Below are 23084 nucleotides of genomic sequence, written 5' to 3' on the forward strand. Positions count from 1 at the left end.
CCACAAAACGTATCTTCAAACCCATTTTTACTCTTTGGCTTCCGACCCAGTATGAGACGTTGGTTTTCCCTTTTGTTTTTAAATTTTTTTTTATTTGTGTTGTTTTCCTACTTACAGTATCTTTTTTTAATTGTATGTTTTTAGGTCTATTAGGTCATATGTTTCTATATTTTAGTATAGTCTTACTCATCTCTGATGTACAGCACTTTCTTTCAGCTGTTGCTAAAGTGCTGCTGATGTTGGATTGGATTGAATTTATTAGAAATACAATCACTTACATGGATGAGTTTCTGAGTATGTGTGTGCCCTGAATAGCTGCATATGAGTGTTGAATTAATGTTAACTTAATTATGGCTAAGGTTAATCTAGAATTATACCACTTAAGCAAGAACACTGATTTCCAGTAAAGGCTGCTACTTATTTAACTTATGAAGCAATCAGACGTCCTCACAGTGAAAGTCGTGTCTGTGTGTCTGTCTGTCTGGGACAGTCATATCTCGCTGACCGTTAGTCAGATCTCCTCACATTTTGGATATGGGTTGAGCATGGCCCGACAGTGTGCATCCTTGATTTTCAAATTTTTTGGAGTAATTTTAATTGTTGCTAATTTATCATGCTGCAATTTAGCTGATTTATCACGCTACACCAGGCAGGCAGTGGCTCATCAGCAGCAGCTGCGCTGTCTGGCGCGGGGAGGTGGGCGTGAAGAGGCTGTCCTCATGGTGGGTATGACATTTTCGCACGGTTCAGAAACAACGCAGTCGGTGTCCATTCACCAATACGCGAGCACATTTTTATTTAGCATTAGCATGCTACTATTTTGTGGCTAACTTGGTGAACCTGTTTCCAAAGCTAAGCTAGCGAGGCTACGATTAGCATTATCGCAGCTGTTGTGACTGTCAGCCATGCCAGTGACTGCGCTACGCTAATGCTAATCGAAATATTAAAAAAAACTGCGTTGTGCCTAATGAGGTTGCACAGTGTTTGTATTGTTATGTTAGCCTTTACGTTCCTCATAACTGAAAAATCTTCTTCAGCTATAGGAATACATACTTCCTACGGGCACTGCACTAGTTACTAAAAATACAGATAGCAGAGAAACTTTAAATTAAAAGTTCAATCCAATTACAATGACACTGAATGATGTGTACTGAGGTGTTTGCGTTCCACACATCAGCGCTCATAAATTCTGACCTTTTTGTCTCTGCGAGAGTCCCTCCTACACAAAGAATGTCAAACCGCAATCGAATGTGTGTCTCCGAGTCACTCGTGTGTTATGTGCGTGTCTTACCCACGTAAAGCTGGCTGAAAAGCTCCAGCCGTGTGTGCCCCTGTGCGGGAGCGAGCCGAGACGCCCGATAGGTCTGATCCAGCTGGAGGACGGCCTCTTTCACGTTCCGCTCAGCCGTTACGCGGTGCCACTGGTCGTCGTTGAGGGACATGGCTGAGTGCACCGTTAACTCCACCGGCCCATTTCCGACATCAAAGGAGAAGGAGACCACCTTAGGGGCTGCGGGGAGAGGGAGAGAGAGAGCGAAAAGCCTTAGTTACAGAAATGGCGGTTTATAAAACAAACAACTTTCCCATAACTCCCTGCTCATAGTCCATTCTGCAGGTAAATATGTGTTCAATTTCTAATCTAATGGCTCATTTGTTTCAAGGCCATTCATTTGCCTTGTATAGATTTCAGCTTTGCAATACACGGCTGCTCACAGCTTTGGACGGCGCTAATCCCACAGGCAGTCAATACACGCCAGGAACTGTTGGCTTTGCATGACATTAAGTTGTATCACAGCAGTTTCCATGCGTTCACTACCTCTCTCTTTAGCTCTCTCACTCTAGAAAGAGGAAGGAAACTTATAATTAAAAACAGTTGAGAGAGAAAGAACATGTGAATGGACAAGGAAGGAAAAAAGAGCCAGACAGAAGATGATCGCACACGAGTAATTTTTTTCTTCAAATGACATGAGTGTGTATACACACATACATGTATATATACAGTACATGTATATGCGTTTGGCAAGGATTATGAGGAATTATAGCTGTATAAACAGAAAAAAGGACTATGATATGGAAGTTTATCACCACAAGTTCAGCAAACCTGATTTCAACAAACCAACAGGGGTCACTGTTAATCCTTTAATTACTAGGACAAGACAAATGTTCACTGATATTTATGAAGCTCTCTCTTTGTCTGAGTGTCTAATGTATGCAGGCCTGTGTGTGAGCTCACCACCTGTCTATCCAGATGTTTCTGCGAGTGCACTGGTGAGGTCACATTCCCCATGAAATATTACATTTCTGGCCTTCCATTTTGAAACACTACTGATTCGATGAAAACATGAGTAACACATATTTTACAGCTGGAGTGGCAGGTCTTTCATATCCCCTAATTGCCAGAAGCTGATATTTAGATTCATGTGCTTCACTCTGTCAGTGTTTTCCGTCTGAATAGCCACTGTTTGGATGAGAGATGTTTGCCCCTGCAAAATGCCAGTCGTGAACGCATCTGGCCAATGAATGAGAGGAGAAAACAATAACGACATTTGTTTTTGTGGCTGGAAAGACGATTTGCATTTGTCACATTAAAACCCAATTGGACTGTTTTCCTAATTGTTTGGTAGCACTGTCGGCACGCCTGTATAAAAGCCATATATTCTAAGAGACACCATATGTTGGTTATTGTCACCAGAGCGCTGCAGTCATCGAGATGATAAGTAACAACTTCATAGCTCTATATGTTACTGCTTCATTATGGTTTCATTAGGCTCAAATATTAGAGGGGATAAATTGATGTAGCTGCCACTGGGAGAATGCACTTTCTTCTTTTCTTTGTCCAATCAATATGTGTGGCCTTTTTCTCCGTTTTCCATCTCTTTCATCTAATTATCTCTTTTCACTCCAACTATTCTCCCATTATTTGCCCTCTTGTAGTGTGGCTAGTGGCTCTGTCTTTTCTTAACCATTTCCTGTTGGTTCCTCTCATTTTTCATTCTGTTATTTTGTTGTTGTCTTGAGTCAACCTCCCTTCCCTGTGTATTCCCTCCATCAAACTTTTATTTCTTAATTTACTCCTTGCTCCCCCCCCCCCACATTCACTTACTCATCCTTCATCAATCTGCCTGTCACTAACCCCCCACTCCTCCTTCACTTTCTTCCTCGAATCCCATCTCACAGATCACCTCGTCCTAGATGAGATGCAAAGACACGAGAAATCATTTCAGCAACGGCCTGGATCTGGATTTGTAGCGGGCATTAACCTACACGATGAATATGAAAAAGTGCTCGATCATCCAACTACCCACAACAAACAGCACAAAGAGGCACATCCATGCGTGCGCAACGGCAGGGTTTAGCACACTGAATTAATGTCTTTATGCATGGAGCACGTCTGCAGGACAAGTTAGAGCATTATCCGTTATTTCAAATGTTGAAGGAAAGCCAAACATTTATCACAATACTCCCATGGAAACAAAAGCTATAGAAATGCTGCTATGGCAACGCTTTTTGTGTGTGTGTGTGTGTGTGTGTGCATGTGAGATTATTTGCATTTTCTTTAGTGCCACTGCAAAGCAAGATGGATGCCCCACAACTTTTCTTCTCCACTCTGTCCACAGGCGGGAATGAAAACTAAAGTGCCCTCAGAGCACAGCGCTTACCTCACGTATTTGCATAGCTGTGATGGATTTCATAAGTGTAAAAATGTGTGTGAATTAAATTGTGTGTGTGTGCGTGCGCGCTTATTCTGGAACGTTGGCCCGGAGAACACTCAGTGAAGCTTTTTATTTTTGCAATTTACTTTTCTATTAATCTTTTAATACAGAGGCAGGAAGCTGTGCATCAGCACAGCACAACTTAACAGTGATAAATAGTGAACGAGATTGTGTGGGTCTTTGTGCGAGAGATCACAAGCTCACTGCTCAAGTGGGTGTATGCATGTTGCTCCATTTTGATTTTCAGTCGGACTGCGTTGTATTACAGCTTCACGGTCTTTTACTTGCTCACTCTTTTCTCATTTGGGTTGCTCGATTTTTTTACTTTGTGTTGTCCCACACCTGGGGCGGTTGCAACAGTCTGGACACTTGAAGGAGGCTCAGTTTACTTAAGTGTGAGCCAAATTCAGAGGTCAAGGCAAACCTGGCGCTGGCGACGCTGAAAACGAGATTGCAGCATCAAAAAGACAGAATTCCTTTTAACACCTGATAAACACGAGTTTATCAGCAAAACACACCTCACGCTTGCAAAGCATCCTGGGAAATGATTAGTGTGTGTACATGAAACATATAGTATGGGAAGAATATTAGCATCTGATCTTTTCTTTTTCCAAAAATAATCAACTTAGATTTTGTTGGTGCCAGTCTGTGGCTTTAGATGTACCATATGTGTAGCTGGATCAGCCCCACACCTCCTTCTCTTGTCTTTCTTCCACCTCTCCTCTTCAGCTCAACTGTTGAGACCACCTACATAGAGTGCAATTTTCCCTAGAAGTTTCTTCTATATGAAAAGAAAAATTATCTCTTTATTGTGTCCAAGTGCTTTCTCGTGCTGGAAAATTGAGGTGTTTGTTGAGGGCTGTGTTGTGATTTGCCATCACAAATAATATTCAAATTAAACACAATGAAAGGCCATTGGTGCATTGACTTAATTTCAACCTTGTTTCTGTCTGGCCCTCATAAAAAAGATCAATGGTACCGTTTCAGAAAACTGAGCTTGGCAGTGGGAGAGTAGATGTCACAGCTGGATACCAGACTGAAAATGTTTACAGCATAACCTTTGGGCAAGGCTATCACTGAAACTGCAGCCTCTTAAGGACTCAAAGCATGACACATACATACTTTCCACTGAGCCGCAGAGCCCAGAAGTCAAGCATTTCTATATTTGGGGGACCTTTCAATATCTCCTCAATCCTATTACCAGTCCACTTCACATGGTTCTGAATACATTTTCAATGCTGACCCTCAAATGTGTCTATGCCCACTTCTTTCCATTAAGATTCAAAGAGAAATACCTGCCACCTAATGACTTTGAATCTGCTGAGGTCACAGAGATTTTTGCTTTGTGTAAAGTCGCCTGCGTGTGTATCTACGAGTGTGAATGTGCTCTTCAGCTCCAGCAATGGTATGTGCCACTCTGGGTTAATGCTAGTTATTTCATGCCCTGACTGGATTGTAGCAGATACAGTTTTGCACCCGTGTGTGTGTGAGAGACAGACAGAGAGACACATAGAGAGAGAGAGAGTTCATGCAATTGTGTGTCTAAATGTGCGCTGTGGGGCAGAATGCAAGATGATAGCAAAGAAGAAGAGAGAGGAAATCAATGTGGGGCCATTTCGAAAGCCTCAACTATACGCACACATACATAAACACAAATAAACACAGGGATGTAGAAACACACACACATACACACTCTTTCCATCTCCTCGGGCCTGCTGTGTAGCTGCAAAGACACAATGTCTGTGTTTCTGTGCACATTTGCAAGACAAACACCACCTTTTGTAAAATGTTTTACTGTACTTGCACATGATACAGTGTCATTGCAATAATTTTTTACTCCGAACTTAGATTATCTGCTTCCACCTGACCTTGTGGCTGGCGCACTGGCAGAGATGTGACTGACTGCACCAGGTGTGGGTGGGATAGTTACCCTTCCCACATGCCCATGAATAGATTACCTCACTCTATGGACCACCTACGATACAATCACTATACAAAAAAGACATCCCTTTGGTCCACCGAGAGGCGGGATGGACGATGAACCAACTCGGCTGGATTACACAGAACAGAATGAAACGACCGATGATCTGTGGATTGTGCAGCTGTGGATGGTCCAAAACAACAACACACCATGGCTTGTGCATCCATCAAGGGAAGTCACAGTGTGGGGGAGAATCCATCTGCAAATTTGCACTGCTTCTACAGGTGAGACAACGATGACTCAAAGCCTGGTTGAACACCATAGTGCTCTTGACTCCACCATTGCACATGAACAGAGAGGAGACGCATCAGCCACCCTGCAGGAAGAACATACGCAGGACCAAGACCCACCACAAGCACTCTGAGTCCCTAAGCAGCCAAGCTAAACCACTAAAGGAGAAGTCAGTCTGCCAGACGTCGGTCAGATGGCCAAAAAACAGCGACAAAGAGGCAATACCGATATTCTGAGCCGGTAAATCTCCAGAAAATCATTTTCTCTAAGGCAGGCAGAGAAGCAAGCAGAAAGGAAGAAGGGAGAGTGAAATCCTTAAGCTGGTGAAAGAAAAAATACTTCTCCAGAAAGAATGGAGGAAACCACAGGTGGAAGAAAAGTTGGGCCTCAAAGCTCTCTGGGACCAGCTGAAATCCATGCTTGCCAACCTGAGGTGGGCAGAGTGGATTCGGACGTGGTGGAGCAGCAAGGAGAAAGCATGGTTTCCTCTAGGACCACTTTATGCTTGAGAACTGCTTGAAGAGAAAAAAGTCTGAGAAGCTCGAGCCCACCTCACATAACCTAGAGAGCCACGTCAGGGAACAGCTCAGTGACAGCAACAAAAACAACTTCCTTGGCTCACCAGGGTATGTTCCCTGCCCTCCGGAACCTGCCTTCAAGTTCAACACCACATCACCCAAGTGGAAAGAAAGCTCCGTTGTTGGCAGAGCAGCCAGTGCGAAGCCTTGGTAGACAATACACGGCTGAGCTCTCAGATAAGCACATAGCTCAATCTGTTATGACGCAGCTGTCAGTAAGCATCGAAGAAAGAAAGGAATGAGCGGTGGTCTCAGAAGTCAGTAGAATGGAGGATATATCCTTCAAGATTAGAGCTGTGAGCCAATGGCAACAAGATGGACACACTGGAAGGCAATTGGGAATAAGATAAGAGAATAAGAAATAACCTGGGCCAACGTCCCTTGGGCAAGACTGAGCTTCCTTATAATACTGACATCCTTCCAAGTCCCCAGGACATACATCTCTGGTATGGCTCAGAGACAATCTGAAGCCTATGTGATGCCCAAAACCTAGCCTACATCTTGATGGAAAATTGATTTGTCCCAAGGCCAGCACAGGTGGCGCCATGACCAAGTGCTCTGAAAATTGGCAGAGGTGTCGGAGGAAGGAAGGCTTGAGCCCAACAGAGCTCAAAGCCACAGATGTGTTTTGTCAGTTAGGGAGCTGAGACAGAGTATATCAACAGGACAGAGTGGTCCATACAGAAACCTGGATGTGAATGGCGGATGAGGGTCGACCTTGAAAAAAACCCCCCAGCTCAAATAACAACAACCTCTCTGTGGCCAGACATCATTGTGTGGTCTAGCTTTGCCAGGAGAGTAACCATGGCAGAGCTCACAGTACCATGGGAGGAACTGATGGAGTCACCCGTTGAGCAGAAAAGGAAAAGTACAGCAAGCTTGCTGCAGCCTGTACAGAGCCAGGATGGAACACACACACTTAATCTGTTGAAGTTGGATGCAGAGGCTTTTTGAGAAAAATCCTCCGAGCAGCTGTTGAAGATGCTTGGAATCACCACAGCCAAGCACAAGAAGGAACTGAGGAGGCACAGAAAGGGAGCCTCTGGTTTTGACTCGGAAGAAGAGACCCCAAGGGGCAAAACTAAGGATCACAGGGCCAGTCACAGAGAGCACTAGGGAGACGTCTCTACTACAACCCTACCACCTAGAGATGTTCTGGAATTAAAGCAGTGAAACATCAGTGAAGGGTGGCTCCCAGCTGAGGACCTTGCGGCTGGCCCACTGGCACTGGTGGGGAGCGCGACAGGCAGGGACCTGTAGTTTTATCTCAGAGAATTAGCCGTAAGAAAATTCTGTCTAGTGCCTTTAGAAAACACTTTGACTCACCATTCATCCAGTTTTGTGTCTATCCAGCCATTGGCATTTTGGCATAAAATGGTGGGAAAGGAACACCGACAGGAGATCATCATGTTGCGCTTTTGACACCAAATGTTCAGATCCAAAAGAAATGTAATCAGTTATACATTGGCAAACACATCATGCCAGGAACCCCCTACACGATTCTGCTCGGTGATTAAGCAGAAGCCTGAGAGTTTAACATGCTTGATCAAAGCCAGCTCAGCTGTTGGGATGTTAATTTATAGCTGCTGGAACATAATCACAGAAACCTGCTGTATGACATGTCAATCACCAGTCTCAAAAAGGATTTTACGTATGACATTGTACTGCTTTTGCAACATGAAATGACAAATACCCCTAAAATAATAATATGAAGGGAACTCACTTATCAGTCAAAATCAAACTAGTTAGTCAGTGTGTGATGTTTCAAAAACACCACTCTATGATTATCAGTTAATGGAGTGTTAGAACAATTCAACAGTTGAGAGTGGATTCATTTTTTTTTTTTAGAATGGTCTGAAAATAGCTCTGATGTTTTTAATTAATTATCCTTTCATGTATTCATTGTCCATGAACAACTTTCCACACCTTACCATGTCCTGAGCAGCCATGAAACTATACAGCAACAGTAGAGTTTGGGAGATTTGATCCATTTAAAAAAAATTACCATTGGTCTGCTCTGCTTTCCACAGCAGCTGCAAAATCGCTCTTGCTCTTTCATCCTCTGACTTGATATTTTTCAGCGATGTGCCTCATCTACAAATGTCTTTCATCATAACCTTACATTTTAGATTTCATTTTACATTTTTTTATCGTTTGTTAGCTTCTTGTCTGAGATCAAACATTCAGCTGAAAGGAAACTAATCTGTCCAGGCACTGTGGAATTCTGTTTTCTTTTGACACTTTTTGGAGGGTTTGAATTTATAGCCAACTTAAGAAAATACCCGCTCAGGCCAAGGCTGTGACATGATGCGCATTTTAGTTGACAACGTTTTAATCATTCAATGTGTCGGCTGGACATTTGTTTGGGCAATAATTACTTTAGATTCCCATAAAATTATTATTATTATTACGAATATTTTTGACAATAAGATAAGCTTAAGAGCTGGAAGCCGCTTTCCTCTCTAAAGAATCTTGGTAACTATGTTAATTTAGATGTCAGATAGTGCCAACTAAAATCACAGGTTGCTATGGATTGTGAACATCAAATAAACCTATTTTAGTCTGAGTGTTAAACGTACGTTTCTGTCCTCTGAGTCAATCAAATACAGATTTGAAAGCTCCAGTGCAGACCTCTCTGAGGAAGTCTGAGTAATTACCAAAACACCGAGGCCGAGGTCATCTTGCGCCACTCCGACCTCTCTATTTCCCAGTTACAATAAGCATTTATTCTCTCATTTATCCTGCTGAAGTTTTCTTCAATAGTAGAATTCACTCTGGAAACTTTTTGTGGGTGCTTTTTGCCATTTTAAGCTGCAGTTTGCAGTCATCTTGCGTTGCTCATACTCAGAAGTACCTGTTGTGCTTCTGCTTGCCTATTCAAGCATACTGAGAAATACACTAACATTAATGTGGAGCTGCTTAATCACCATCGTGTGAACTCATTTGGAAAAAGGCATGAATGTAATGTAACACCCGGGGTTCATGACCCGGTCGGAACAAGGGCGAGTTTGCCTGTTCTCCCTGTATGTGTGTGGGTGTACTCTGGGTAATCCGATTTCCTCCCACAGTCCAAAAACAAGCAGATTTGGGGATTAGACAAATTGAACACACTAAATTGACCGTGAATGTGAGAGTGAATTTTTGAATTTGTCTCTGTGATGGACTGGCTAACTGGGATTGGCACCAACGTCTCCTGCAACCCTCATGTGGAGGAAAAAGTGGTAGAAGATGAGTGTTTTAACTTGAAGATTTTTTAAACATGGTCTATTTTCATTTATTTTTTTGAATGCAAGACATGTTTGTGAGAGAAAGTGTGTGCACATGATACACACATAATTTGTTTGTGAAGTGTGGTGAAATGTTGTTAGGGGTCTTTAATTGGGGAATTTAAAAAAAAGATGGTGCTCTTTGCATGAATGACAAAAGACAAGAGAAACAGACTATTTCTTTTTGTGTGTGTGTGTGTGTGTGTATGTGTGTGTGTGTGTGTGTGTGTGTGTGTGTGTGTGTGTGTGTGTGTGTGTGTGTGTGTGTGTGTGTGTGTGTGTGTGTGTGTGGGCTTGGGTGCCTGATCGCTTGTGTTTTGTCATCCCTGAAAATGGGTGATTTGGTTAAACAGAGGTTCATAATGGACATAATTATCGCACACACCAATCACCCTAAATAAATGATTGCTCTCTCCTGCAGTCACAAAGTAGTGTGCCATAATCACGAAGGTAAATGGTTGTTGCTGATGAGTGCGTGTCTGCATCTGCCTCTGTGCCCATGTGAATCTGAGAGTGTGTGTCTGTGAGTGTGCACTGTCAGAGTGAATACTGGATTAAACCTCATGCATGGCTACATCACAGTGTGAGAGAGAAATACAGGATGAAAAATGACTCTTCAGTACACAAAGACTCACTAGGATACATCTTACATTTGAGCTCCAGACGAATGAAGTCAGTATTGCCCAGGTTTTCCAGAAAGACGCCATAGGGTGCGCTGGTCTTGAAATAGAAGGAGATGTCTGCGCTGGTCTCCCCATGGAAGGTGGCAAAGTGCAGGTAGGATGACGGGGTGGTGAATGATGCAGCGTTCCAGTAGTTATCTGTAAAAAAAACAAGCAGAATTACAACTTTGCACCGACTCATCTGGTCTACGACAGAAGTAAACACTATAACCCTCTCAGATCTGATAAGCCAGATAATAAATTCAGTGCAGAAGTGCTTTAATTTCAAATGAGTTTTATATCCATTTTCATTTCAATGCAAAGTGCAATAAATCTATGATGGATAAAACATTGTCATCTCACATTCATTGTTTAATGATGCCTGTTTAATATCTTCTTAGTAAAAATTTTAATGTAGCCTGTAATTTCCCACAACTTCAATCATTTTCAACAGAAAGCTGATCATATCGGAACGACAAAAGGAGACCATTTTTCCTTCTGAATGAAAACCTGAGAAGAAGACAAGCCTACGCAGAGCAAAGATAAAAACTTTTGTAATGATTTGTGAAAGAATTGAAACGAGCAGCGGCTAATGAAGACAAAGTAGCAGCACGCTAAACAGCTGCTGATGGATTATCACACCGTGGTTGATGAAGCGACCTCTCCGCTGTCTCGCCTCACCCTCACCATATCTGTGTGTCACTCCTCACACTCAAGGAAGATGAAGCGAGGGAGGGAGTGTGGATATGTCAAGAGAGGAGACGGAAGACGAGGAAAGAGGCCGGGCACGAGTAAGACGATGGAAGATTGAAGAATCGGTGGAAAAGAGGAGAGAGTAAAGTCAAGATGGCAGATGGCAGAAGAGAAGTAGGAGTATTTCAGGGCCATGAGGAGGACAGGAGGAGGAGGAGAAGGAGCGAGAAGGCTAAATGTGGTATCAGCTGTGTGAGATCTCTTTGATGCCTCAGATGATTGGCATTAGACCATCCACCATAACCCTGGGAAACGGGAACAGCGCAGCAGAGCAGTCAAATGTATTTGTACAGGATTGCTGGAGTTCAGTGTGAGGTATGATCAAAGTAACTAACAATATATATATATATTACATTTCTGATTAATCAAAACAAAGATCAGTGACAAAATGTCTGATGTTTAGCCATATTCAGAAGAATTAATTACAGATTAATTATAATTATTGTTATATGTCACACTAATTATTGGTTGATTCGTATATGTTGGCACCTGTGTGCTTCCCTGCATTTGTTTGGTAGTTGAAGCCATGCATCTCGGTGTGTTTGTGTATCCGTGTGTCTCCTGGTTCAGCGCGATAAGCGTTCCCCAGTGACATGGCTGAGCTCCTCCCCCATCACTGCTTGCCTCACATCCTGTCACAAAGGCGAGGGCAGATAGCGGGCAAGCGCATTAACCCGCGCGCAAACAAAAACACACGCACGCACAAACACGCAAGCACAAGGCCACCTACTGTTTCAGTCTCTGTGAAGAATCTCAGAAGTATAATTACTGACTAATTACAAAGAAATAACTTTGATGATGTATTTATATGCAGGGGCATGACCAGAAAGGGCAGAAGTATAGAGGCTTACACTATACTATAACCAATTTGCTAATTTTTCATACAGAATAAACAATCAACACAGTGCAAATATGCAATACCATCAAATATAATGTAATGTCTCATTTGTGATTCACTGAAAAAAAGACTTCAGCAGCTTCAAGCGGTGAATAAAAACAAGACTGACGACGACAGAACAGCAAGTATGGACGGTGAGTCACACCTCAGAAGGAGGCAAACAGAGAACAGGATGGAAGTGGAAGATTCCGTTAGAAGTGGCCCAAAAAGGATCCATGGTGTGAGGAGAAGCAAAGGACAACAAAGAATTAGGAGCGTGATAGAAGTGAGAACTGAGCGTTGTTGAGGAAATTGTTACGGAAGTCAGTGCCAAACTCACAGATGCTACTGGTTGACCAGGCTCTGTGGCACATCTAGCAGAATCTTATTGAATTTTTCAAATTCTCTCTCTCTCTCTATATATATATATATATATATATATTTGCCCATCAAAAACATCGTTTGACACAAATCCCAACACTGCCTGATGTTCAAAGGCAAACTGTGTTGGAGTTATAACCTCCCGTATGTATGAAAGTGATTTTACTGTACACATTCATATGGAGCAGACTTCTCTCTCTCTAACTGGTGACAATAAAGCAGAAATTCTTATCCTGTTGTTACCTCTGCAAACCCTTGGTCCTTTTGTGTGAGACACTACTGCAGACAATACACTCTTAACCAAGAGTATGTCAGATGTACTTTCAATGTGTCTATGGCCTCTGTTGCTTAGCCACTGCACTGAGAGAAGCTTCATCTACTGGAGAGCAAGGATGAAGTGCGATTGGTATTTATTTCCCTCTTTCAAAGCTCATACTAAAAGTGTTATGGGCTCAAGAATGTTCCAAACACCTAGAGCCATATCGATAAATCCCCAATGTACAACGATTTGCTCCAAGTGATAAGAAAAAAAATCCATAAAATCATAATGTTTCCTGATAATTTCCCCTCAGATTTAAAACTAGATCATGTTAAAGAAGGTAAAATCACAAGGCATTTCAGCCCTTAAGGGAGTACAAAAGAGTACAGTTTCTTAAGCAGAGGAGAAAATGGCATTATTAAGTTATCTATGATAACTTTGCCAGCGGGTTTAAGTAAGTGGTACAGCACCTGTGTGTAAAGAATCCCATTTGTGTGCTGAAATATCTTCTCTCACTTTTAGCCTGTGAGAGAGGAGATTTCAGCACACTGTTTGGAAGGACAACTACTGTCTGAATGGGAGAATCACCACCAGCTCGAAGCACAGTAATACAGAGAGTCACACAGTGCACCTACCACCCACATGCCCATAAAGCACACACAAATCGTAGCAATTCACATTTTTATCAAAATGAGACCTTCAGTGGTATGGGTTGGGACAGCAGTGGCCATGGCGATAATAACATAACAGATGCAGAATTTACAAAGAAAAAAAAATAGTAGAGTTACTGCAGCTAAGGCCTACGACTGTGAGGACGATGAAAATTCATGGAGACGATGCGATCTGGAATCTTGAAGAAGGCCTAAAAGTAACCTCAAGTTAAAAAGAACAAAGATGGAGTGAGCAACACCTTTTGTCCTGCACTGTGGATGATAACGTAGGTCTGTCAAGTCAGTCAGTTGGTCCAGTGTCTTCTCCACAGGCACCATCAGCTTGACTGAAATGTCACAGGAACTACTGGTTGAATGAACACGAACTCTGCGTAGCTTGCGCAGTGATGTCTCCTGCATTTGGCCCCAAACTGTCCCCTTAGGCTGGCTTTACACGACAACGCTCCCAGGTGAAAACGCCAAAATATTTTATCAGATGTGCCTTTCGTTTAGACGAATTTTCAATGCTCCTGCGCCCCTGGTGTTATTGTACTACATCAAATTTCACACACTTTTGCATCACCGTGTGCATGCAGATTTCCACCCAAAGATGCTCGTCTAAACGCGAAATAAAAAGTGGGAACGCAACGCCACTTCTGCGGTTTGCTTTCAGATTGTTGTCGTGTAAAGCTAGCCTTAAAAAGCATTGGTCATTGTCTGTGTGTGTGTATGTGTGCATTTTAGCTTATGAATGGTGTTGTGTGTGTGGTCAGTGTTTGTGGCAGATTTTTAAGTTAATACTCTTTACACGTCACACATTAATAAACAGCTATTATACTAAATTAAGTGAGATAATTGAAGTGATTACCTCCCGTGCCTTCATGGAACGAGTACTTGCAGCAGAAACCAATTTTCAGACTTTAGCTGGCAACAAGAAATACTATTTTCTGATTGGCTGACAGGTTGCTAATTCAATGAATGGACTATGCAGAGGAATCGGCCTTTCGATTCATAGATGACTAATTTATGTGCAGGGAGTTTTACCACTTCTCAGCATGAGAAATAAGCATGTGAGCATGTGAACTTATTGGAATTTATTGAAAACCTGAGCTCTGGATAGAAACTATAAAAACTATAATAATGATTTCACAATATGTGTGACATCATTGACATGATCACCAAGTATGTTAACATGTAAGCATTTAGATTAATGTATGTAGGCATGCCCATTTCACTACACTACATGATATGGAATGGAATGATTTTATATTCAACATCAAGTTTTGCAACTTGCTAAAAATAGCACCCGATGTCGGATGACCCACAGTTGCGAATTGCTGCGTGAACTCTTCAAAGAGTCAGATCCCAAATCAGATTTCAAAGAAATTCATGGTAACTTAGGCGAGTCTAGGATATCTGGAAAAATACAACACCAGCCCAACAGAGAGAAGATGTACAAGGAATATCCATCCATCTTCTACCTGCATTATTATTATTATTATCATTCACGTGAGGGACGCAGGGGGGCAAAAGCGGGGAAAAAGCCTGGACAGGTTGCCAGTCAGGAATATAATACGCACAATTTACTCTGAGAGATACTAGCTGGGGAATCCTGCTCGGTGAAATATCATGAAGCCTGGTCTATGACCCCGTTTTACCAGTCAATTATGTAATGAGAACAAATAAGGACTTCAAGCCTTCCAATCACAAGACTATGAAATACGTTTTGTGTGATCTTGGCTCAGTTAGAAGGGAGCTTGAGTCTCAGAGGCCCAAAAAAAAAAATCACATGTAAGCAGACACAGCTACTATAAATCTCTGTTGTGTACTCCACTTTGGCTCGAGACAGCAGCTGTGAACCTCTGGATTAGTCCACAGGTATTAAAAAGACAAATACTACTGGGCTGTACAGGCTGACCTGATGTTAGACATTTCCAGGTGAAGTTTGGGTCTAGAAGCCAACTCGATGATTCATTTGTCTATAGTTGACCAGATGGGTTATGTGGCAGCGCCAGCAGATGGTAAGGATGACTGACTGCACAGTGTCAGGTCATTAACACAGACATTTTCAGCCACACACACACACACACAAACTTGTTTTTATGTTGTAGTGAGGAAACCTCATAGACATAATGCATTCCCTATAGCCACTTATACCAACGTGAACCATCACAACTAAGTGCCTTACCTGAATCCTTATCTTAAAGCTAACCTAAAACCATTCATAACCCTAACCCTAAAATCAGGTATTAACCGTCAAAAAAACCCTGTAAAATTGTGGGGCCCCAGAAAATGTCCCCACAAGGTGAAAATGTTTGTTTTGTATGTTTTTTGGACCCCACAAAGGAATAAATACAAGTACTAAGTTTTCAAATTCATGTACTGGTGACTTTACTGGCAAATTGAGTTGAACAGCTATGCCTTCCCGAAACCTATAATCTTAACCTTTCATCACTGAGCGTATCGCTGACAACATGTTGGCACAAGTGCACTTTGCATTACCGCAGTTAAGTGACTGTGGCTATGGGAAAAAAGCCAATGGTTTCTGAAAGCTGAGAAGTTGCATGTTAAAGCAAACATGTGATTATTATGGTAATATCACTCGTGCTGCTTTAAGAAGCCCCAGGGAATCAGCGTCTCTGTCACCAGAGAGGAGAGAGTGGGAAGAACACCTGTACATAGTTTCCATTTTTTTGGCCTGTTTATGCACATTGAGGCAAAAACTCCAAACATGTTATTGTAAATACGTTTCACACTGTTCCGATTTCAAATTTAACATGCAACATCTGTTGTTCTTCAACAACTGCAGTGTTTTTTCGAAATAAAACTTTTTGTTTTTTCTTCATTTCAAATTGTTAAAACAGTATTTCATTCAGTAAATTGGAAATAAATGCCCGATATTGGAAGTGATTCTGGAAAACTGGACAAAAACATTTAGTTACAGGACATTCTCTGGTCCTTTTATGGTTAAATTAAACAAAAAAGTCCTGACGAACATTTTGAGGATTAGGTGTTTAAGGGTTAATTATTAAGAAAATATAGACAAAAGTGAAACATACAATAGTAGTAGCAACAAAAGTCCTGCCTCACTGTTTTGTGCCGTCTGTCTATACTTTGTTGAAAATTTCTGTCACACTTCTTTCTGCACTCTGCCTGGACATTTTCACTTTTTCCATTCTTTCTGTCTGAAGATGGAGCATTTGAAATGGAAGTACAAATATAAAATGTGGTTGGGGGGGGGGGGGGGAACACATTCGACCATATCTTCAGATTCTCCATTATGCATTTAAAAATATCAAAACCCGCCCGCCAGTAAACTGAAGATGAGTGCAAACAGGAATGGGAATAATAGCAGATTCTTTATGGCACAGAAGAGTGTGCTGACCTGAGAGGCGCGACACTGCTTCACACCAGTACTGTTCTAATTAATATCTATTTAAAGCTTTCACTTGTCAGGTCACTGGACTCTAACATCACATCCTCACACACTGCATGTGAACACAATGTTTAGTATTAGTATCACAGTTGATTTCTAACATAAAGCCGTATCGAGCAGGTATTGGTACATCTTATGGAAGAAATATGTGCGACATCATACTTCAGGTGCAAAGTTGTGAAGAGGTTATTCCATCAAAACTCTAAGAATACGCTTTTCTACTGGAAGAAACAGCTGTAATTATCTTGGAGGTAACAGCCACGATCTGAAGGTGCCCCTAAGGATATGGCGGCAGTGTTCAAAACACTTGAAACTACATATACTGTACAGCATAGATTCAAAGTCTGTTTAACAGTGGCACATCACACATATATTTTCTTCCTTGCTCATTTTTCATTTTCCATTGAGACCCATGTTTCATCTCTGTGTATAATTAAGCCATCTGTGGCTCTGTCTAGTTTATGCTGCAAGTAGAGTATATTCAAAGTAATGTAGCATTGGAATCTCTTCAGGTAATTAGTTCTGTCTGTCAACTGAGACCTGTGAAGCCTTTTCAATCTCACTATGTAATTAAGTTGCTTGTCATACATTTTTAGCACCAAACCTTCCGAGGTTAGAGCAACACCGACGTGGCTGCCAGTTTATCAGAGACACAAATGGGTCCCGCACTAACACTGGCCGCCATAAAGGTTACTGTCGACACGGTGTTAGTTGTAACAGTTTTAAAGCTGGTTGATTAGTGTGTGGGTCGGTCCACTTTGGACACTAAAGTTCACTGCAGTGTTGACCTGTATTTTAACATACAGGGAGCTATATCTGTTAACTGACCGTCACTGATATGAACGGGGTGGACAAGATAATTTAAATTCATGTCTGCAAGATGCAGCGCAGTATTTAATTTAATTTTCCTTGCAAATGATACACACATGAAGACACTCTAGGCTGGAGTGCATGGGGCAATTAAGTACAGGCAAGTATTGTCATGAGCATTACAAACAATACTACTAGATTATCTTCTACTTTAAGGGTAGCTGTTTTCAAGACTATACTTTCGGTTTATGTCGTTTGGCCCATTGATTCATCACCACGTTGGTCAATGACAAGCATTTACAGTATTAATGTTATATTTAAGCTCATCTTTTTTTGTATCATCATGATTATTCGCTCATATTTTGTATCGTTATATTGACTTCAGGAAGAATAATGCACAGAATGTTAAATGAACTGCCCTCAATGACATCAATTACAAAGAGAGTCTATCGGGGCATATGAGCAGTGACAAATGGTTACAAAGCAATTTATACGTTTTCAACTATCTTAGGTGACTCCAGTGACGGTTCCAATTGTGGCCAGTCATCAGAACAAACTGCATCTGATAGAAGGTGCATTACATTATAATAATATAATATATGCTGCTTTGCTTCATTTGCTGTCATTTATTTTCATTCTCATCTATTAAAATGTCCAACGCCTTTTTACATCAATAAATGAGACTAATTCCTCTCTGTCTGCCTATGACTGTATAGGCTGCCATTAAACCAGGCATGGAAATGGGCTTCATTAATGCTGCCGCACGTACGTTGCACACACACTTACACAGAAAGTTGCACTGCTACTTTCTCTGGTGCTCACCACAGGGAGAGAGACAGACACACACATGGACACACAAGTACCTAAAACTTTGCCAGAGGAGGACATTAGTCATTTGCCAAATGAAAACCTATTATATGGCCGCCAATCATCATTGCTCTTACTGAGACAGAACTCTGTGCAGAGTATGAGAAGCATCAATCACGGACAGAGTACTCGTTCACGTGTGAAATTTTTAATATATGTTTAATATGCCTTAATGGGCATATTTATAATGTATGCTCCATGTTCCACTGTCTAGGCAAGCGTTATGGCCAACATACCTCAAAGTCATCCTTATTTTCAAGTTAGCATTTCAATTTGGTCAACTTGGCGTAAAAAAAGTGTATAAGCATGTCTCTCTTGCACATGCACACGAAATGGAAAGTATAATAAGATGGGGAAAAAAGTGACAGAAGGATCTATCTTTTTTAACTACGTCTGACATACGGCTACATGATAGAGCAGTGCAGCAAAAAAGACAGATGTGATGTCATGGGTCATTTAGTCATACATGTTGGCAACCCTGTGATGAAGAGAAAGCAGCACTAGATTGTTGATAAGGGGACTATAATGAGTGTGAAACCAGTGAGGAGAGTTGGCAGGTTTTTTGACATGCTCTGGACTTCATGTGTGCTAAACAGACAGAGACAGGCATTAAGTGGAGCATTGACTCACTATAAACCATTCGGGAATACACATATACACACACTATCACAGTCCCAGTGAGATTTACATAACTCCACTCTAATATTCCCTTTGGTATGAAAAATAAGCAGTCAATAGATAATATATGAAGCATTATCATGGTAATGATATCGCTGCCGTGTGCTAAAGATTAAATCCATGTTTGCATTTCCTCCTCGCAGGATATTATTTTTTCCGCAAAATCTCTCTGGGTCTTGCATCACAGCAGATAGCAGCATTACTTTAGCTCCGTGTTGTGGTAATATATTTTGTCTTAGGAGATAAAGAAATAAAAAGAGAGGATATGTAATACATTTGGGAAGTCGGTATCAGATTGCGGTTGCTTTCGTACCTGTAGCATAATACATTTATTCTGGACGATAGAAAAACGTTTTCATTTCGCCGTCTGCTGAAAGTTCTAACCTCGTTCTTGTTCAGGTCACAAAAAGGAGGGACGAGGAAAAGGATACAAAGCCGACATGAGGCGAATTAAGAACACAAAGCAGCTTGGCTCCTGCGCCTCCACAAAGATTGCACTCACGGTTCCAGAAAGTCTTCCGAGAAACACATGCCAGCCACACAATTTTACAAGAGTATACCAACAGCACATGCCAGACATAATTCAGGGTACAGTAACCTGAATGATTCCATCTGGGGGAGCAAATAATGGGAATAAATGCAGAGAAATTATGCACACTGTCAGTGCAGTATTTTGATGTGTATTGTGTGTGTTAATCCAGCACTGCAGCTACTCTGATGCCGAATCCATGGGCGTCTTCCAGTTGACCTAATGTCCCACAGAGAGCAGCGTGCCAACAATGATTAGAGAACTAGACAGGAAGAGAAACAGCAAGGTCTAAGCTGCCTCAGTGTGTGTGTCTGCGGTAGTTGATGTGTTGTTTGCCTGGGCAAGGAAAACTTCGAGAACTAGATGTGTCTCTTAGCAGACCTAGACCGGAAGGTCAAATTAACGTGTTTTTTTTTTAGTGTGTATCTGCTTCCTTACCTTGTTTAAGAAGCCCTGAAGGTTCTAAACAAACAGTTCAGCCACTGCTGAGAACGTTGTGTTGTATTGTAATCTCGAGCTCAGCGAGATCTCTGAAAAAACCCGGTCCGGTTATGCAAACACCGGTTCTCCTGAAAAGCATATCCTCCTGCTCCGGGCACTAGTCCGGGCACACCCGGTTGCGTACATTGAACCGCAGAAGAAGAATAACGTTCGTTGTGGAGGTGTTTCATGAGCGACAGAGTCATAAAAGGGACTGCGGTGGGGAGTCGTGACGAAGCTATTTTTAAACATTGTTAAAACAATGTTTTGATAATGATGGGCAGTGCATCCACCGTTCCAGAGGGAGAGCTGTGCTTCTGAGAGCGGATGTGCTGAATAGTATTGGCCAATCACAAGGCTCTGTCTTCTGGGTGTGAGAGTTCACTCTAAAATATCCCGACTCAGGAACAGCGTCAGAAAAGAGGATTTCAATCGGCTCGTTTACCGCAACTAGGAGGTTTTTGACCATAAAAACAAGTTAATATATGCAAGTAGACCTCCATAACTAACATATATGTGCAACAGAATCACTCTAGGTCTGCTTTAAAACACACTTGAATACAACTGTAACCAAACACGCACAAGCAGTTATTCTGCTCAGCTCATGGACACTCCCAACAAAGCAACAGTCCAGAGCAGCAGTGTGACCAGTTGCACTTTGATTCACATGGCAATTTGTCAAAGACCATGGCAAAGATGGTGGCACTTCTACAGCAGAACATAAAACATTATGTGCTGCCACTGTACAACAGAGAATATGTATGACAACAACGGGATAACCATGATTGACCGAGCACACAAACAGTGCGACAATCACCACATCACGGATCATTTTGCGTATACTCTTACCTGAAGTGATCATGATTTAATATATAGGACAAATGTTTCCGTGGTACGCTTTGCTCTCTCTGCAGTGAATTGCACACCTTGCAGCCATCACAGTAAATGGCCAGTTCAGGCAGTAATTCAAGTATGAGTGTATAAATGTATCCAGCTATCATTGTAAGATGCCTGGCACTTTGCTCACCAGCATTACACATCTTTGCAGTTTCCCCTTTATTACATCCCTGAATACATCAGTAGTAATGGAGACAGCCGACATTTACTTGGTTTTTATGAGTAATTTTCACCCAGTAAGGAAAATGCATTAAGAAAGGTTGAGTCGAGCAGAGTGGAAGAAGATTAAGGAGAAGCAGAGGCTACATAACTTTTGGTAAGGTATGTGGTATTATGCAAAACTCGATGTCAGACCAGACAGTCAATTTGTTGGAATCCAATGTGTCTTATGAACAGAGAATCTTAAGTCAAAAGGTTCGTTTCTAACAATCCAAGAATATTAGTCTCACAGATAAGTTATTCAGTTTTAATTGTACTTTAGAAAAGCTCTAGTCTGGTTTCCCGCTGCTTCGCTGCATTGACAATCCTCCCAAGAGTCACAGATGACCTTGGGACAAAGATACTGTGGAGGATAATCTGTATTTACTTTGTGTTTCATTGTCCATGTAACATCAGCTATTTTAGCAACGTGTTGGCATTTCAGAAACGACACTATCACGGTTGAAGTGGCATCGTAGAGCAACCTTTTTGTTTTAATAGGTGGCACAACCTTTTATTTATGAATACACAATACCAAGCTCTTCTCCTCTTTAAAATGATCAAGTTATGTTGTCCTTTTACAGGTATCTGGAACGGCTTGTGCCTGGATTTCTTACAAATTAACTTCAAATTAAAAAGGCAATTTTACTTTAAGGGAAACACGTTTTTTTTTCGCTGTTATAAAGTGACTCACTGTGTCAAAAATGAGGATTTTGTCAGGGCGAGTCTTCTTGAGTCAACCTTTGATGCACCCTTCACAAAGGTTATGCAGCTATGCCTCTACAACAAGCTGAGAATTATTTTTTAATATGAAACCAATCTTTCCAGTGGCTGACTTGGACAGGCTTATTAATGCTCACATTTTCCAATTAAGCCATTGTAACCTGCAGTCCTCCTGTCTCACTCAAACGTCCTTTCCAGACCTGCAGCTATTCCAAACTGCTCACACCAGGTTTCATCTTCCTGTGCACACTCCCTGTAAGTTTTGAAGTCTTTTTTAAGATCTGACTGGTTACTAGAAAGCACAGTGTGATTTAGCTCCCGGCTGCATTAGTGACCTTTTAACTTCCTTTGAATCAGAGCACACCTTGATATCCTGACATAAAACTCTGCTGCCTGGACTCACGGGGACTGAGGTCATTAGGGTTCTACCAATACTGTGGATCATCTAAAGTGAGTGAAACAAGTTTGTACAGAGGCATTTCAATGCTATTGATTTGAATCTTTTGATTTCCTTTTGTTTCTCTTTAACATTCTTTTAATAATCGTTTTATTCATTTCATTTAAAAAAGAAAACTTTTAAAAATAAGTTATTGATTGTAATTTCCATGTCTGTATTGATTTCTTACAATTCTGTCACTGTGTTATTTTGAGATGTTCGTGAACAGCACCTAGAATATGTCTTTGTGTATAAAAAGCACATTATGAATACAACTGCATTGCCGATATCAATTTATCTATTAATCACCCAACATCCTATCATTTGTTGAATTCATTTCTCAACAGTCATCCTTACAAGTATTTCTGTACGTTATCATGGACATTCCGATTCTAGATGTCGACAGCAATATCGCTAGTGAAATATGCATCACCAACTCTGTTGTCATTTGTGTCAACAGCGGAACACTTACTGTCACCCTGGCAACTGAGTGGTCCGACAGTGAGCTTGGCCAAAGACCCCGGTCTGTTGGTGTCGCCCACTGCAACCTGGCTGACTGGAAGGTGTTCCTTATATACGAGGAGCCCAGAATCTTCTCTCCTGTAAGACGAATCAACAAAATGAATGAATGAATAAACAAACCATACAAGAAAACGTGAATACACATTTTTTTTTTTCG

General features: G+C 41.5%; 1 protein-coding gene across 1 annotated transcript in view; it reads right to left on the reverse strand.

The window, feature by feature from the left end:
- The window catches only part of cntnap2a (contactin associated protein 2a), a gene marked incomplete at both ends in the record, with an annotated part of 311484 nt that overhangs the window by 30896 nt on the left and 257504 nt on the right, over positions 1-23084 (reverse strand). Inside the window, 3 exons of the mRNA XM_083901554.1 lie at positions 1292-1510; positions 10420-10590; positions 22878-23005. Of these exons, the coding sequence (XP_083757680.1) occupies positions 1292-1510; positions 10420-10590; positions 22878-23005 (518 nt within the window). The remainder of the gene's footprint in view (positions 1-1291; positions 1511-10419; positions 10591-22877; positions 23006-23084) is intronic.

The sequence above is a fragment of the Microchirus variegatus genome, assembly GCF_963457635.1.
Source record: "Microchirus variegatus genome assembly, chromosome: 15".
Classification (NCBI taxonomy): Eukaryota; Metazoa; Chordata; class Actinopteri; order Pleuronectiformes; family Soleidae; genus Microchirus; species Microchirus variegatus.